The 17,873-nt window shown below is 37.2% G+C and overlaps 1 protein-coding gene and 2 long non-coding RNA genes across 3 annotated transcripts; all 3 read right to left on the bottom strand.

Annotated features, from left to right (window-relative positions):
* Positions 1–1,051: 1,051 nt before the first annotated feature.
* On the bottom strand, positions 1,052–1,458 carry LOC143718395 (uncharacterized). The gene is made up of 3 exons (XR_013196360.1): positions 1,397–1,458; positions 1,194–1,295; positions 1,052–1,107 (listed from the first exon to the last, which is right to left on the bottom strand). It is a non-coding gene; the product is annotated as an uncharacterized LOC143718395 (long non-coding RNA).
* A 2,303-nt stretch (positions 1,459–3,761) lies between these two features.
* Positions 3,762–4,696, bottom strand: LOC143718393 (uncharacterized). Its single transcript, XR_013196358.1, has 4 exons — positions 4,631–4,696; positions 4,315–4,462; positions 4,072–4,122; positions 3,762–3,894 (listed from the first exon to the last, which is right to left on the bottom strand). It is a non-coding gene; the product is annotated as an uncharacterized LOC143718393 (long non-coding RNA).
* A 1,659-nt stretch (positions 4,697–6,355) lies between these two features.
* On the bottom strand, positions 6,356–17,323 carry LOC143718554 (membrane-spanning 4-domains subfamily A member 8-like). The gene is made up of 4 exons (XM_077209573.1): positions 17,123–17,323; positions 15,105–15,215; positions 14,945–15,013; positions 6,356–6,685 (listed from the first exon to the last, which is right to left on the bottom strand). The coding sequence occupies exons 1-4, from the start codon at positions 17,306–17,308 to the stop codon at positions 6,356–6,358; spliced, it is 696 nt and encodes a 231-aa protein (XP_077065688.1). The 5' UTR covers positions 17,309–17,323.
* Between the last annotated feature and the right edge of the window lie 550 nt (positions 17,324–17,873).

The following is a 17,873-nucleotide window of genomic DNA, read 5'->3' as shown; positions in this document are numbered from 1 at the left end:
ATTGAATAGGTTCTTTCTCTTATGATACCTGTTTGGGATCAATGAATATTAAAATTTCTACAACACACTTACTGAGTCATTTAACCATGTATTACTGTCTTCGGAAGGCTTTTATATTTTAAACACATTAAAATGTACAAATTCATGTAATTTCATATTTACACGCAATGCAGGGTTTCTCCAAAATTTTGCTCAGATGAACCTCTTTTACATACAGTAATAATATATTTACTAGAATTAAGCCCCGAGATTTCTAGTGACTAAGTTAGGTCATTAATAAAATTAAGTCAATAATAATAATAATAAAGAAGTAATTTAATGCACTTCTTGTTGTTGATAACGAAGAATGGAATATATTTTCTTTTATCTTTGTATTTTTATATCAAAATGCACAAGATTATCCTATCTAAATCAATGTGATAATGAGTTGGGTCAAAAGTAATCAAAACGTAGTCCATTAAATTACCTTAAATGTGTAATGTAATGGATTATGTTAAAACACTTCAATTTGTTATGTTATTTGGAATCTGTAACCGACTTCAATTTGTTACTACAAAATGTTATAGTATTTATCAGAACAGTATGTATTAGTCAAAGGACAAAATACTGCAGAATTAACTGCACACCACATGCAAGACCTGCCTGAACAGAGATAAAATAAAGGAGATAAAAGACAAGACTGTTTATGTTGATCACTGTACAAGTATTTTATTTGGCTTACAGTAGGGAAAAAACATTTGTTAGGTCAAATTTGTATATACTGTATAGGGGTGTGTATAGCAGTGTGTACCTTTATCTTACATTGATGGAAAGTGTGTATATACACTGCCCCCCCCCCCCCCCCCCCCCCTATAATTTTCTATTATAAAAAGGAAATAATAGAAAATAATTAATAATGATGGAGGTTGTATGACTGCTGAACCTTAATTTTAATTCCATTAGGCCGGGAAAATATAAAATAGATTGTATGTTAATATGATAAATATTTCGAATAATAAACAGCTTAAAAATACTGCTTATAAAAATAGTCCTTCTGTATCTGTCTATGAATGGTTGACTTGTCTTCATGAATTCTCCTCCTTATTTTGTCCCTTCTCTTGTTGCTATCTAATAAATCAACATTTATTAGTGTAAAGCACTCAAGTTCATTCCTTAGCTTATGTGAATATTTTTTTAGCATCATCTAATCTGACCTGTCCGATGGTACAGATAATGTTTTCTCAGCTTTATGCTGACATAAAGGCCTCGAATTCTGCCCTCAAGTCCAGAGTCATCCTTTGCACCTGATACTACATCTCAAACAAATAAATTAGCATTACAAATTTGATATATTCTGCCTTATGTGCAAACAGTTTATTACATAAAAAAATAAAACAGGCCATTCAAAATGTATTACCTGTGGCCCACTGCTGGACATCACTGACCCACTGCTGAATGTCCTCATCACTGACCTTAAGCTCAGCCTGCAGATTTACAAAGCTCTCACTTTCCACTTTCATTCTCTCGGTTGTCTAAACATATATCAAAACACTATAGATTCATTTAATAATAAAGGTTTATAAAGGTTCAACAATGTATGCAATTGACATAATTGCAGCAGATGCACATGCTTCCCTAGATAAACTTGAAATATTATATGACTTAGCTACAACTGACCACATACCAATTGCAATTATGCTAAATGTTGAAAGTTTACCTGAGTTGACTAAATGTGTACATTCTGAACGAAAAAGTAAATTAGACTGGGCAAGACTCACAGAAAATGATCTTTTGAGATATAAATCATTGACAGAGAAGAGGTTGAGCAAGATAGAAGTGCCAAATGAGACTGTTGTGTGTGATAATGCTGGTTGTAAGAATCCTAAGCACAAGTACAATCTATGTAAGATGTATGATGAAATAGTGGGTTGCTTAGATGATGCCAGTAGACCTTTTTGCCAAAAAAGGGTTAAAAAATATAATTTTAAGGCCGGATGGAATGATTATGTCTCTGAACTGCATCTGCAGGCCAGAGTTGCATTCAAACACTGGGTCTTAACAGGTAAAGTTAGGTATGGCCCAGAATTTGAGGATAAGAAATTGGCAAATGCTAAATTTAAATACGCTCTGCGATATATAAAAAGGAACGAGCTGTGTCCCACCACTCTCTTTAAGTATGGCCAGTACTTGCAGGCGACATCTGAGCAGAAGAATGACACATTTTCTTTTGAGAGGGTGTTTTGAAGGAACAGGGGATAAGCAAATATTTCACCTCTGAACATATTTAGGCCTTTTAAAAGTCCTCCATGTCGGCACACAGCAATCTCACGGCCTTCCTCATCAATCTTTGATCTTTGAGAGATCAATCCTTGAGGGGAGCCACACACCCCTTTACCTGTGTCCTACAAGACATACGATTAAAATGATTATTAATATTTCAATAATGGTAGCTGGACTGGAATATAAAATATGAAAATAAGTTAAGGGTTATTACATGCTTGGTCTTTTCATGAACATATCCCACAAAGGAGGAAACATCATCATCTTTCATTATGAATGTGCCATCGAAGTAGCCCTTCTCTGTCCTTAATTTTATTGAAAAAGAGAAACATGATGTAGACAGTTAAGAAGTACAATAAAATGTACAAAAAATAAAAGAAAATACATACCCATGTGCATTATGGAACCTGTCCAGCTTCCTGTTAGCATCCACTGAGACGGCATGCATGGACGGACTGCAAGCGGGACATCTAAATGGCTGGACACCACAACGCCTCTCAACCTCATGCAGGACAAAGGTCCACTCCAGAAAGGCTTTCAGGAACGTGTCTCCACATCTTTATCACTCTGTTGAAATAACCAAACAATAACTTTAAGGAACAAACAGCATGTTAACAGTATACACTGAATAACAATATTTACCCTGCCATTGTACTCTGTTCTTCGGTCAAGTATTCCAAAGAATGCTTGACGTGAAAGACCTGGAGCAAAAAGTTTTAAGTCCAGAAAAGACCTAAAAAGGCCAACCTCATACACCATCTCAAAATGTATAGAGGCTGGCCATTGTCCAGACTTGAGGAGATCACTGAGCCCCACGGCCCATGTTGTCCTGCAGCATGAGCACTCCAGTGATGGAAGGGTGAGATTGTACCGTCCTATAATAAAAAGTGATGTGTCACAACAGATTTAATAGTCCCGATTACAGATATTACATGCAAGCATTGAGTTCTTATATTAACCTTTATATGTTGTTTTCATAAAGAGAAAAACTACATCTTACCATTAAAATGAATTACAATAATGGGCTTGCCACTGATCACTCTGCATTAACTTTCTGAACAGGCACAGATTTTGTCTGGCAAAAGTAGCGGAAGATATCGGACTAAAAAAGCAAAAGAATTATAATAAACTCCTTAGTGCAGGATTCATAAACAAAATAAATAAATATATAATTTAATATCTTTATTGAATATAGTTAATTATAATTTAACACTAATCTACAGCCATTTAAAATGTACAGACTGAAAAGAATGATGAGACACATGAAAAGCATCCCTGGTTCAGAGAGCTCAAATGTCTCTTCACTTCAGTGTTTGGACACAATGGCTTGAAGAACCCACGGGCCACAGAGTCCCTGTGATGGAGAGGAAGGTGCTGATGGATGTCTCCATCACACATGCTGCCTGGGTAGACAGTCCCTGCTCCGTACAATGGCCTCAGTATTTAAACAGTGTCAGCAGATGCAGTCCTGAACATGTTCAGCTGCCAAAAGATTTTTAACCATGGCCTCTCTTGCAGTGTGTCATCTTTCATGGCTCAGGGATTGCCGCTTTTGCCAGGTTGTGGCCAAAGACAGCTCTTCAGACTGAACACATTCGTCATCGAGGATGTGCCCCAATTCTTCAATGAGTGAGACTTGATTGAGGAGAAACAAGAAACAGTGAAAATTCAATCAGTTTTTTATGGAGATATTGTACAAGTATCTCATTTATAAAAAAAGTGCAATTATGTCCAGTATGTTGCAGCTGGCAGAATTACTAAACTCTATAAACCAGCTGCCACTCCATATAACTATAATAAACTATAATAAACCAGTTTCTGCTCGATAAACAAATTCCTCTTGGATGGGCAAACTGGTGGGAGCTTTAAAAAAAGAAAAGTGAATACATAATGCTGTGGGGTTCTTTATATTGGGTTCTGTTAGTAAATGAGTGCACTTAAAGATTAAAACAGACTGCATACATCTAAACATTTATCAAATAGGGTGAAAATATAAATCATAACTGAAAATAACAGTAAATTTAAACGATAACTGTAAATTAACAACTGTATCACCGTGTTTAGGAGGCCTTCCTTTAAGTTTTGATTTGATTGCAGTTTTTCCTCGAAGCGGCCTCACAACATTCCCATTTCTGTCCCTTCACCTCCACTTTACAGTCGTGGGATGTGGCTTAGACCTCTTGACTTTATTTTTTTCCACTTTCTAAAATGCAAATCGTATATTTAACAGATTTGTAACGTAGTTTATACTTGCCTGTCATGAATAATATATTAGCCTATATAACTGTTCATCTGTAGTTTTCTTTAAATTATTTGACAGAGAAAAATAAGTAAAATAAATCATTATTCAAGATACAATTTCTAAAGTTACCTGTATCTGACCAAGAAACACATCTCCAGGAAGAAGTGATGCTTCTAAAGAACCTCTGGACATACTCTCAGCAAACTCTTACACTACAAGTATTTAAGTATTATTTGTTTGTTTTAACAAATGCAAAAAGGGGGGAGGGGGTTGAATAATCCACATATCTGTGATCTACACGTAATGCCTGGTAAAGACATGTATTGTGATCTCATCATAACTTAACCAGAAAGCACATGATGCATCAATAAAAAGTCATCGTTGCGCACAACAATCTCTTACACTACATTTTATCCTAAAATATCTAATAATACATTATTTTAAACAGACATTAATCGCCTGACAACTGTAGGGCTACATATGCATGCTCACTTAAAAGCATTGACACGCATTAGATATCGGAAGCTATTAGCACTTGCATTTACAATAATTTGGGTTAACTGAAATGTTTTATTATTTCCCTAAATACTTACTTGTGTATTCTGATGATTAGATGGACGAGGCGAACTTGAGCACTGTGTATTGAGGGGGCGTGACAGTGATGAGGGCGCTGAAAATGTTTTCATTTGATTGGTTTCCAAGCGGTAGTGGGTGTTTCCTGGAGCAGCGTAGGACTAAAATTCAGGGCAAATTATGTACCTTTTTTTAATTTATCCATTTATTATTATTATTATTACTATTATAGTTAATACTTGTACAATTACACATACAATCACAAACAAAGAAACAAAAATGCGTGTTTATATGAGCCAAAAAGACAAAAGCAGAGAGCAGAATAAATAAAGCAGACAGATATTTAACTACTAACTAGCATAAATTATTCACATTGAATTATTGAAACATTTTGTTTCCCGGAAATGGATTGTTTAGAATTAAACTGTAAAAACAATCCCCCGACTATTATGAGCAAGCGTGTAATATTAGATGTAGGAACAATATTCGCCCCCATTAGAGATAATCAGTTAAGTTTCTGTACAAAAAAGACAAAACAAAACGTATTTCTGCATGCGACTTCGGCACCTGCACGAGATGAAATCGTGAATCTTCGTACGATTTAAGGGGCGGGACGATGACGTTGACCATGATACAGTTCTGCGTGCAATGCACACGCATTTTCCATCAATAGAAGTTTAACGGGAGGGTTTTGCGTACCATATGAACGCAAAATGTGACTTTGGCGTGTAAATACTACGCCAAATGAAAATGAAAATGAAAACTCGTGGTATAGATACGCAGTAGGAAGAGACTGGGTTGGCATGGGACATCCCTAATATCTATATTTGTATCGGAATTATAAATATGTTTGTGTTTCCTCCAGGAGATTGATATTCACCTGCCAGGCTATTGTTGTAAATAAGAATTCATTCTTAAGTGACATAAAAAAAGACATGAATAAGACATTTTTTTTTTATTCTGTATACGTTATTCTTACAGTTTATACTGGTTTAATCATTAGTGAAACTGGATAGATTGTTTTGAACAACTAATTGTTTAAACAAACTACCATTTTGGATTTGTTGCTTTTTTCTTAACACTTTAATTTGGGGTTCAATTCTCACTACTAACTAGTTGCTTATAAGCATGCATATTACTAGGATATTGGCTGTTTATTAGTACTTATCAACATTAGCACAAATAATGACAAAATAATTCATCATTAGCACTCAGAAGTTCATAATCTATCATCCTTGAGGTTCATATAGTAATAGAACATATTTATAAATTAATGTAGAATTAATGTATCTTCTTGCATTGTAAATGATCAGTAATGGCAAGAGATCTATAAACTACTTCTGAAATGTTGGAAAAAAGACTGGATAGATGAGAGCAGATTAAGGCTTGACTTTTGACAACTGTACTGACCACAGTGAATTTATTGTAATTACTAAATAAATGTGAATATAAAAGTTGGTAACATACCTTATACTTGTCCTCAGTATAATAACAATCATGATAATGGTAGCAAGTGTTCAATGGCCCTGTAACCAAATCCGATGAAATTATGATAAAGGAAATGCCTGCAGTTATAGCACTGAAAATGTTCATTCCAAGTGAACCTTTCACCTATAGGTAGAAAAAAACGAACATAAAATATATTGATAAATGAACTAAAACTTTAACTTGTTAGCGTAGATGGAAAGGTATATGGAGTGTGATAAAAAATAAACAAACAAATAAAATATTCCCACAAGCATCAATTATCAGGGTTTAAGCACCAATGTCTCAAGTGGATGATTAAGGGATATGATTGAAATGTATCATTTAAGAAATAATGAGTTTTTTACAACAAAGTCCAGTCAATCTTCATTAGCTATGGTTCCATCCACCTAGTATTATATGCATTTTGGGATATCACATAAAAAAACGCCAGATGGAAATGCCAAGATGCTTATTATTATATACAGTGGCTTCTCCTGCAGCTACTTCCATTTACCTTTATATTAAGTGCCAGTTTATCAGGAAGTGACGATTTTGTTCTCTTCGGCTCACTGAATGGAAACTGTGTTTTATTTGCAAATGATTTATGTGATATTCCCATTTTACGCATTAGTCACAATTTTGAATGGAAAGATAGCTACTGATAGTTTAGGTTACAGTAAATATGGTGTCAAAAAAAACTTCCTCTTACTGTTAATCTAAAACAAATCCTCTGTATAATTTTTTACTGCCGTAAGATATGCGATCATAAAATATATGGGGTGTAGATTTGTTTTGGGATGTTCTTTTTTTTTACTCATCACTGTACGATGCACTCCAATGGTCAATTTATATTTAAATATATTAATTTCAACTAGCTCAGTTACCTACAACAATACCTTGAACCTTTTTCTTTTAATTACGAAGTTAGGCATTCTGCCCATACTTATTTTCTGGCTCCTCGTGCAAAAAACAAAACAACAACAAAACTATAGGTCAAAGAGTTTAGTTATAGGTCAAACTTATGTTTAAAGCCCCAATAGACTGGAAAATTGTACCTGCATTACGTCATTTCGGTTGTTTAAACAATCTTTGTCATCTTATAATAAGGTGGACTGTATATCATTGAAACTGTCACTGTTGTTTATGTTGACTATGCTTACATTTATTTATTTACACTTGTTTATATATCTATGTATATACATTTTTCTTTGTTTACAATTGTATTCTCTGATCAGTATATTTTGTTGTGTAATTATTATTTTCTATTCTGATAACTAGATGGTGTAATATTTTCATTATTGTTTATGTTTGTTTTTTTGTAGATTTTTTTTTGTTGTTTGAAAATTAATTGTAATTTAGTTTTTGTTATGTTCTAATGTTGATTGCTAGGACCCCTTCGAAAATGAGATGATACATCTCCAGGGATTAATCCTAATAACAATAAAGAATAATTTTAGTTGTGCATCTATGGCACAGTTTGGTGTGAATTCTCAAAATGTCATGTTGTCTATTGCCTAGTTTCACAGACCGGGCTTAAGTCTAGTCCCAGACTAAAATGCATGGTTGAGCCGTTTTAACTGACAGCAACTTGCACTGACTTAGGCTGCGTTTACACTTGGCATTAACATGCGACCTGTTTCCGGATGTTGTCCACATACACATTGAAAACACAAGTGTAAACGCGCTTCTGAGCGGAATGTTATCAGTCTAATGTCAACTCAATCCAGCCATCGTGTCTGCATTCACAGGTGGAAAACCCCACCACTGTCATTATTCCCCCTCCACTCTCCGGAACTGAGAGCTGTGTGGTTTTGCGTTATAGTCGAGTGTGAAGTACATGTAGGTTACATCGCAAATATGCTGAAATGTTTTCCTTCGCACCCGAAAGTTGCAGAACCATTCATTTTCTGTAAAGAACACGCATTTTCCCCACCACAGCTGGCAACGTTCTCGGATACGTTTCTCTGTACCATTTGCATTATGGCATCTATCCACATTATTAGAACTTGCAGCCTCTTCATCCTCCTCATTTTGCGAGATTTGTAAAATGTCCCGGGCTGAAAACTGTAAATTAACACTTCAGGTCGACTTTGCACCGGAGCCAGAGCCGGATTAACGCAAAGGCAAACTAGGCACGTGCCTAGGGCCCGATTGGCGGGATGGGGCCCAGACAGAGGGACAGGACCAAAAAAAAAAAAAAAATCCTATCTAGCCTACAATTTATTTCAATATTTATTAATTAAATAAAAATAGTGACGATGTTTATCTTAACCATAGACTGTTACATTACGTCACATTAACGCCAGCCAATCTCTATCTATATATATATATATATATATAGAGGCGCAGGCGCCACCGCGCCAGCCAGTTAAGTCCGAGGGGACGTCAGAGGCGGTCAGAGGGGGACAACAAAGCTAGCAGGCAGGTGTGTTTTGAGTAGGCTAACATTCAATATGCTTTCGGGGGCGGCAAAACGTAAAAAGAAAAAAAAATGAAGAGGAACAAAAGAAGAGACAGCGGGGGGCTTTGCAGAAGTTTCTGTCGGGCAGCCGTCCGACAGCTGTGAACCTGCTCGAGTCAGCAGAGCCAGAGGCCGAGCCAGGCCCGGAGACACGGCCCGAAGACGCGGCGGAAGATGCGGTGGGAAATGCGGCGGAAGACGCTGTGGCGCCGTCAACATCAGCGCCGTCACAGAAGGACAAACTGATGGAAGAACAGCAGCCAGCCAGAAGTGAGCCCAATATTGTTTTGCAGCAGGAGAGTCTAGAACCGGAATGGGTATTAACAAGCAACCCATCTGATCCTGCAAAGTGGGACCAAATTGATGACAGGATGCGTGAGTACTTTGCACTACACCATCCCTGTCAAAATATTGGAGATTTCTCTGCATCACAAAGGAAATATGGAGACATTAACCGAAGCTTAACCAAGGAACATTTCTTTAGAAAAAAGCTAAATGGAGAAACCCTGTCAAGAAATTGGTTAGTGTACTCACCGTCTACTGGCACTGTATTCTGTTACTGCTGCAAGTTGTTCAGTATAAGAGACAATCAATTTGTCACTGGATTTAATGACTGGAAAAACTGTGCTAATCGCTTGCATGAACATGAGAATAGTATGGATCATCGTACTGCTGTGCTGAGTCTATCATCACTTGGAAATAAAAATGCACGCATAGATTCAAACATAGTCCAGCAACAGGAGTCTGAGAGAGCATACTGGCTCAACATTTTGAAACGTATAGTGGCAACTATTCAGTTTCTTTCTTCACGAGGACTGCCCTTCCGTGGGGACGATGAGTTAGTAGGATCACCCCACAATGGGAACTTATTGGGCTGCTTGGAGTTAATTAGTCGCTTTGATCCACTTCTGTCAGAGCATTTAGCCAGATATGGAAACAAGGGCAGGGGACATACCAGTTACCTGTCCTCTACAGTTTGTGATGAGTTTATTCAGCTGATGGCTGAGAAAGTTCTGCGTGCCATTGTAAAAGAAGTTAAAGATGGCAAGTATTTCTCCATCATTGTGGACTCAACACCTGACGTCACACGTGTTGATTAGCTTGCTTTGATAATTCGCTATGTCCTGAAGAATAGTGGTGAGCCTGTCGAGAGATTTTTGGAGTTCATACCACTACATGGTCATACTGCAGAACACATGGAGGAAACACTCAAATCTGAGTTAAAAGAACTGGACATTGATTTGATGGACTGTCGTGGGCAGAGCTACGACAATGCTAGTAACATGGCAGGGAAATATTCTGGACTCCAAGCAAGAATAAAAAATAAACATCCCAATGCTGACTTCATACCATGTTCTGCACATTCTCTTAATTTAGTTGGTGCATGTGCAGCAGAATGTTGCCTAGAAGCAGTTTCATTTTTTGCCTTCATTCAAACTCTCTACAACTTCTTCTCAGCTTCAACTCGGCGGTGGGAGATTTTAACAGCCCATCTCACAAAATGTGAGCGAGGTCTGACACTGAAGAGCCTTTCCGGCACAAGGTGGTCTGCAAGAGCTGATGCAACAAAAGCTCTGAGATTTGGCTACAAAACTATACAGGATGCTTTGAACGAAATCAAAGTTGACCATGGAACCCCCAGAGCTGCTCAATATGAGGCGAGTCAATTAATAACAGTGATGGAAACCCTTGAAACTGCAGTTATGACAGTACTGTGGGATGAACTGCTGAGAAGAATCAATTTAACCAGCAAAGCATTGCAACAGGTACAAATTGATGTATGTACTGTTCCTATTCTGTACAGTTCACTCATAGAATACATAGGACAGGCCAGAAATGATTTCGATGTCTATGAAGCAGAGGCCAAGACTCTCACAGCGACAGAGGGATACAAAGCAGATAGCCAAAGGAGACGAGTGAAGAAAGTTATGTTTGATGAGTCTGCAGGTCCAGAGGTGCGGCGCTCAGGCCGTGAAGCATTCTTGATTGACACACATTATGTCATCTGTGACTGCTTGTCACAAGAATTGAAACAACGCAAAGACGCATACAAAAACGTGGAGGAGAAATTTGGTTTCCTTACTAAAACGAAATCAATGAACATTGAACAAATCCGTGCAGCCACAGAAAAGCTGAAGAAAATATACCCCCAGGATCTGGAGGAGGACTTTACAGCAGAGTTTTGCCAGTTCATCTCAATGGTAAAAGACGAAGAATCAGTCATGGCAATGTACAAGAAGTTCCTAGAGCTAGGCTTGAGGGATGCTTTCCCTAATGTGGACATTTGCCTTCGTATGTATTTGACACCGATTGCAAACTGTTCAGGAGAAAGATCATTTTCTTTGTTGAAACGAGTAAAAACATACCGGAGAGCAACAGTAACAGAAAAAAAACTGAATGCCTTTGCCCTGTTGGCAATTGAAAATGGATTCACAACTGCCCTGGATTTTGAAGACATCATCGAGGACTTCACCTCATCAAAACTCAGGAGAAAGCATCTGTAAATGTAAGTTTTCCATTTAAACTTCTAAATCTGAATAAGTAAAGTGAATATTAAAATCAAATGTAAGATGCATATAAATTAAATGTATAATATAGGGCTATACTTTCTACTATAGTGAAATGAAATATGAGAAACAAATCAGGTATATTCAAATCTCAAACAGTTGTCTTATGTATACATTTTTATTTTTCTCCACAAGATTGTGATGATGCCGTCAAGACGTGTTTCTGCTGTGATGGAGGCCTGTGATGCTGGAAGGCTAAAGATTATCCCTGAGTGGAGCATGCTAAATGGTTTCCTTAGTAAGTGTTGCTGTTTTTTTTTTTTTTGTTTTTTTTTTCCCCCCCAAATATTTGTATTAATTTTCAAATAATAAAAAAACATAACAAAAAAACGAAACATGTATCACTCACACACACATTCACATAATCAGAGACCTGCACCTATCAGAGATAAAGTAAAACAACATTTCCGTCACCGTGTCAAGTTTTAAGTTACAAGAAAATCTAATTCAAAATGATAATAAAAGATAAAAACAAATGTAATTTTTTTTTTTTAAATAAAAGAATAGGCCCTACTTTACATATGATATAATAATCATGTATGGCTCCCATAATTGTACAAAGTCCTTTATTTTACCCTGGGAGATATAAGTCAGCCTTTCCAGTCCAATGCACTCTGAAAGTTCATTTATCCATTGTTTTATAGAAGGTGCTTCCATGCTCTTCCAGTTCAAAGCAATGGCTCTTCTGGCATGTAACAATCCAAAGTCCAATAGTCTAGTGTGTTTCTTTGTTTGTGAGATACCTGTAGGATATATTCCCAGTACACAAAGTTTGGCACAAAGTGGTATTTTAAGATTAGACAGTTCTGACAAACAGTTTATGACATCCTTCCAGAACTTCTGTATATCAGAACATTTCCATAGACAGTGAATTAGAGTTCCTTTATAATTTTGGCATTTTGTACATATATCAGGAATATTGCTAGACATATGATTGAGTTTTTCAGGTGTTATATAAACCCTTGTCAACCATTTATACTGTAATAATTTAAGCTGCGTGTTTATGATTTGTTTTTGCGCCTTTAAACATGCTTCAGTCCATTCAAATTCCTCTATTTCTTCTTGAATGTCTTTCCTCCATGCGTTTCATTTGTCTACAGCAGACTCTTTAGAGTTAGACATTATTAAATTATAATATTTTGACAATTGGCCCTTTTCACCTCTTTTCCCAATTTCCTCTATTAATGAACAGTTTGGGAATGTACATAATATCTGTAGACCTGGAATGTAAGAAGTATTCCATCCATATTTAATAGTCTGAATACCTTTAGTTTTCCATAGTTTAAATCCTCCATCCTTATATTTATTATCATTTATTGTTAGACAGTTTCTAAATGGTCTTGATGAATGTGAAGGGGTCATGTTTGCCTTCTTGTTCTTAATTACAACATTTATAAATGTTGTAAGCTATTGCATTTTGCAGAAAATCTTAATTAAATGTGTTGATTAAATGTAAACAGAGCAAATAAGATAAACTTATTTTCTCTGTTTACATAGTTTACTGACACCTATTGGTTATTTACTGGTACTACAGCCTTAACAATGACACTCCCAATGGATAAGATGAGGATAATTTAATAGCATTTAATAGAGCCGTGTAATGACGTATAAATAATGAATATCAAAAAATAGTCTGATAGACTTATTTTGGCATACAAACAACCAATTTGTAACCAATGACTAGGCTATGTAAAATGTGAATTAACTTTTATTAGTAACTTTGGTAAGTTTCAGATTTCAATTCATAAATAACATAGATGGAGGGGGGCCCAAAAAAATGCAGCCTGCCTAGTGTAGTCCATTTATTTAATCCGGCTCTGACCGGAGCCATCCTTTTTTTCTTTTTTTTGCGGGAATGCGAGATCCGATCTGTTATCCAGATACAGAAGCCACTTGATGTGGACAGGTGTAAACGCACGGTGTCCTGAATGGCTTATGATCCCATCTGCTTGATCAGATCACGGTGATCGCATGTTAATGCCAAGTGTAAATGCAGCGTTATATACACTGAACAAAATTATAAACGCAAAACACTTTTGTTTTTGCCCCCATTTTTCATGAGCTGAACTCAAAGATCTAAGACTTTTTCTATGTACACAAAAGGCCTATTTCTCTTAGCCTGGGAAAACCCAGACAACTTCCGGCAAATTTAGATTTGCTCTGAAAGTTAGTCTGGCAAAGAGCTCATTCAAGCCCATTTCCAATCCGCCGAAATCGAGGCACCAATCAGAAATGTTGGGGCGGGCTTTACACGATGACGACAGCGCTGAGATTTTGAAGCAGATATTGTAGCCTACATTACAAAGATGGATGCCACCGTCGAACATCACTCGTTCGAATCAGCTATCGCGTCTGTTTTAAGCGATTTGAACGTTTCCTTTTTGTTAAAAACCGAGCAAAGAACAACACTCGGAGATGTTTCTGCCGCTCTGCATACGCCATCTCCTTCATCGCTCTGATTGGTTTTAGGTCTATCCACGACGTCTGTGGTGACGCCCCTCTGGAAATGATTTGTCTATGACGCTTTGCCAGACCATAACTCTGTTACAACTGAGAATGGTCTGGTTTAAACCAGGCTATATTTCTCTCAAATATTGTTTAAAAAAATCTGTCTAAATCTGTGTTAGTGAGCACTTCTCCTTTGCCGAGATAATCCATCCACCTCACAGGTGTGGCATATCATGATGCTGATTAGACAGTATGATTATTGCACAGGTGTGCCTTAGGCTGGCCACAATAAAAGGCCACTCTAAAATTTACCGTTTTATCACACAGCACAATGCCACAGATGTCACAAGTTTTGAGGGAGCGTGCAATTGGCAGGAATGTCCACCAGAGCTGTTGCAGATGTGTGTCTGTGCACCTGAGTAGATGTGTACACTTGAGACCTTTCTGACCGTCATGAACCTGGTGGGGTGCCTTTTGTTCTGTATGAATTTTTCTGTTGAAATTTCTCTGTTCCCATTTGTTTCTGTGTTTAATTCCTGTTTTCCTTGTTGCCTTACCTGCCTTGTTTGTTACCATAGTTACCCTGATTAGTTCCTGGTTGTCCCTAGGTGTGTCTTGTTTGCCATTCACATCTTGTTTGCCAATTACGTCTTGTGAGTTTCTCATCTATTTTGGCTTTTGCACAGAAACAAATGGGATCAAACTATTCACTTTAACATAAGAACATACAAAACACAAGGCACATCACTAGGATCGTGACACTGACAACTTTGGGGTCTCTATGAATTACGGGCACTGATGCCCATACACTTTTTTGGCAGAAAATTAAGGAAGATGAAATCACTACAGAAAATTAGTATGAACACAGTAGGGTTCCAGTACCTCTAGTGCTTAAACCCCTAAAAATACCAAGTGTTGAGTACATACCAAACACAAACTGGAGGGTGAATTCACTTTGTTTTCTGCAGCAATGCAGAGTGAGCCTGCGCTGATGTACTGAGAGCAGAGAGAGAGAGAAAAAAATCAAGGCTTCTGTTGGAAAATGTAACTTGTGTTATAAAAGACAAAACATTTAATTGTTTCTTACGATGAGAGATCCCCAGTAAGGAATACCAATAAAGACAAAGATGGAAGCTGCATAAACTGTAGACACGATTCCCAACAGGAGAGTCAACAGACCAATCATTATCTGGACAGTCTATGAAGGACAAGAGAGTCTTTTATAAAGTAAAACGATATTACATTTGGTGGAACAATATAAAATGTTGAAAATAAACTCATGCTTTTTGTAAAAAAATATGTAGGTCCTTCTAAAAAAAATAGCATATTGTGATAAAGTTCATTATTTTCCATAAAGTAATGATAAAAATTAAACTTTCATATATTTTAGATTCATTGCACACCAACTGAAATATTTCCGGTCTTTTATTGTTTAAATACTGATGATTTTGGCATACAGCTCATGAAAACCCAAAATTCCTATCTCAAAAAATTAGCATATTTCATCCGACCAATAAAAGAAGTGTTTTTAATACAAAAAAAGTCAACCTTTAAATAATTATGTTCAGTTATGCACTCAATACTTGGTCGGGAATCCTTTTGCAGAAATGACTGCTTCAATGCGGCGTGGCATGGAGGCAATCAGCCTGTGGCACTGCTGAGGTGTTATGGAGGCCCAGTATGCTTCGATAGCGGCCTTAAGCTCATCCAGAGTGTTGGGTCTTGCATCTCTCAACTTTCTCTTCACAATATCCCACAGATTCTCTATGGGGTTCAGGTCAGGAGAGTTGGCAGGCCAATTGAGCACAGTAATACCATGGCCAGTAAACCATTTACCAGTGGTTTTGGCACTGTGAGCAGGTGCCAGGTCGTGCTGAAAAATGAAATCTTCATCTCCATAAAGCTTTTCAGCAGATGGAAGCATGAAGTGCTCCAAAATCTCCTGATAGCTAGCTGCATTGACCCTGCCCTTGATAAAACACAGTGGACCAATACCAGCAGCTGACATGGCACCCCAGACCATCACTGACTGTCGGTACTTGACACTGGACTTCAGGCATTTTGGCATTTCCTTCTCCCCAGTCTTCCTCCAGGCTCTGGCACCTTGATTTCAGAATGATATGCAAAATTTGCTTGCATCCGAAAAAAGTACTTTGGACCACTGAGCAACAGTCCAGTGCTGCTACTGCTTCCACTGCTTCCGCAGGTTCCCCAAGGTCTGGAATCGGTCCTTCTCCACAATCTTCCTCAGGGTCCGGGCACCTCTTCTCGTTGTGCAGCGTTTTTTGCCACACTTTTTCCTTCCCACAGACTTCCCACTGAGGTGCCTTGATACAGCACTCTGGGAACAGCCTATTTGTTCAGAAATTTCTTTCTGTGTCTTACCCTCTTGCTTGAGGGTGTCAATGATGGCCTTCTGGACAGCAGTCAGATCGGCAGTCTTACCCATGATTGCGGTTTTGAGTAATGAAACAGGCTGGGAGTTTTTAAAAGCCTCAGGAATCTTTTGCAGGTGTTTAGAGTTAATTAGTTGATTCAGATGATTAGGTTAATAGCTCGTTTAGAGACCCTTTTCATGATATGCTAATTTTTTGAGATAGGAATTTTGGGTTTTCATGAGCTGTATGCCAAAATCATCAGTATTAAAACAATAAAAGACCTAAAATATTTCAGTTGGTGTGCAATGAATCTAAAATATATGAAAGTTTCATTTTTATAATTAATTATGGAAAATAATGAACTTTATCACAATATGCTAATTTTTTGAGAAGGACCTGTAGGTACTCTCATTACATGAAATCAGATATTGATTTCCATACTAGCAAAATCTGTTAATTACTTCACATTTTTTGATAGTTTACAACTCATAAAACATTCTTCTCTGTGACTGATACACTATACATTTTTTTTTTACGATTTTACACTGTAAATGATGAACCTCGTCTTCTATTACGGTCTTTCCTATGTTACCAAGGCATTGTCACATTCTTCAATAAAAAGTGCTTTGTTCATGTGTGCACCACTCCTTTTTAGAATTTATGTAATTTCCTTACCTCACACATATACACAAAAATCAATTATTTGGGTTTATGGACAATTTCTCACCCCAAGGGCTTTTGGTTGGCCTTTCAGAAATGGCTGAAGTCCATGAAGAGGTGAAACTCCTGCTAGCTGTTGTCCATACACAGGCACAGGAGCATTTGTCCCAGTTCCAGCAGCTGGTGTTTGTGTTGGTGGTTGAAACTGGATGACAAGCGTTGAAGAGTTCACGGGTGTGACAGTGTGCGACATTCTTCTTTCTGAATCTGAAATTGACCTGTTCAGAATAAGACTAGTCAAGACTAGATTATAAAATAGATTTTCTATAAACAAGCTTATTTATTAAAATATTATATATTCAAGAATCAAGAATCAAGAATTTTTATTGCCAAGTAGTGTTGTGCACATACAAGGAATTTGCTTTGGTAATAAGGTGTTACCGAGGCTGCTATATTCAGCGCCAACTTGAGAAAAACAAAAAAACAGCATGACATGAGGAGAGGTGAGGAGAAAAAAAAAGCGACCCCCAGACTATGCTCCTGTAAGGAGAACAGTCTGGGAACAGGAAAAAACACCTCAGCAGCATTAGCACATAAACAGTACACTCTACAAACAAGACATTGCAACATGGTGGGGAGTACAATATTCATTATATTGTAAGGCAAAAAGAACCTCAGGCCAGCCCATCCTCCAGACTTTATATATTTTTCAGAGGTCAGGTATGCATCCTTTACTTTTTTATTTCTGAGCATTTGATGTTTTGTATTGACCATCTTTAAATTGATTATGTAATCAGCATGATACAAAACCTGACTTA

Source organism: Siphateles boraxobius, unplaced genomic scaffold (assembly GCF_051911475.1).
Source record: "Siphateles boraxobius isolate OS27281-9 unplaced genomic scaffold, OSU_SipBor_1 61, whole genome shotgun sequence".
NCBI lineage: Eukaryota > Metazoa > Chordata > Actinopteri > Cypriniformes > Leuciscidae > Siphateles > Siphateles boraxobius.
Note: the sequence above shows the minus strand (reverse complement) of the source record. Positions and strands in the feature narration are given on the sequence as shown.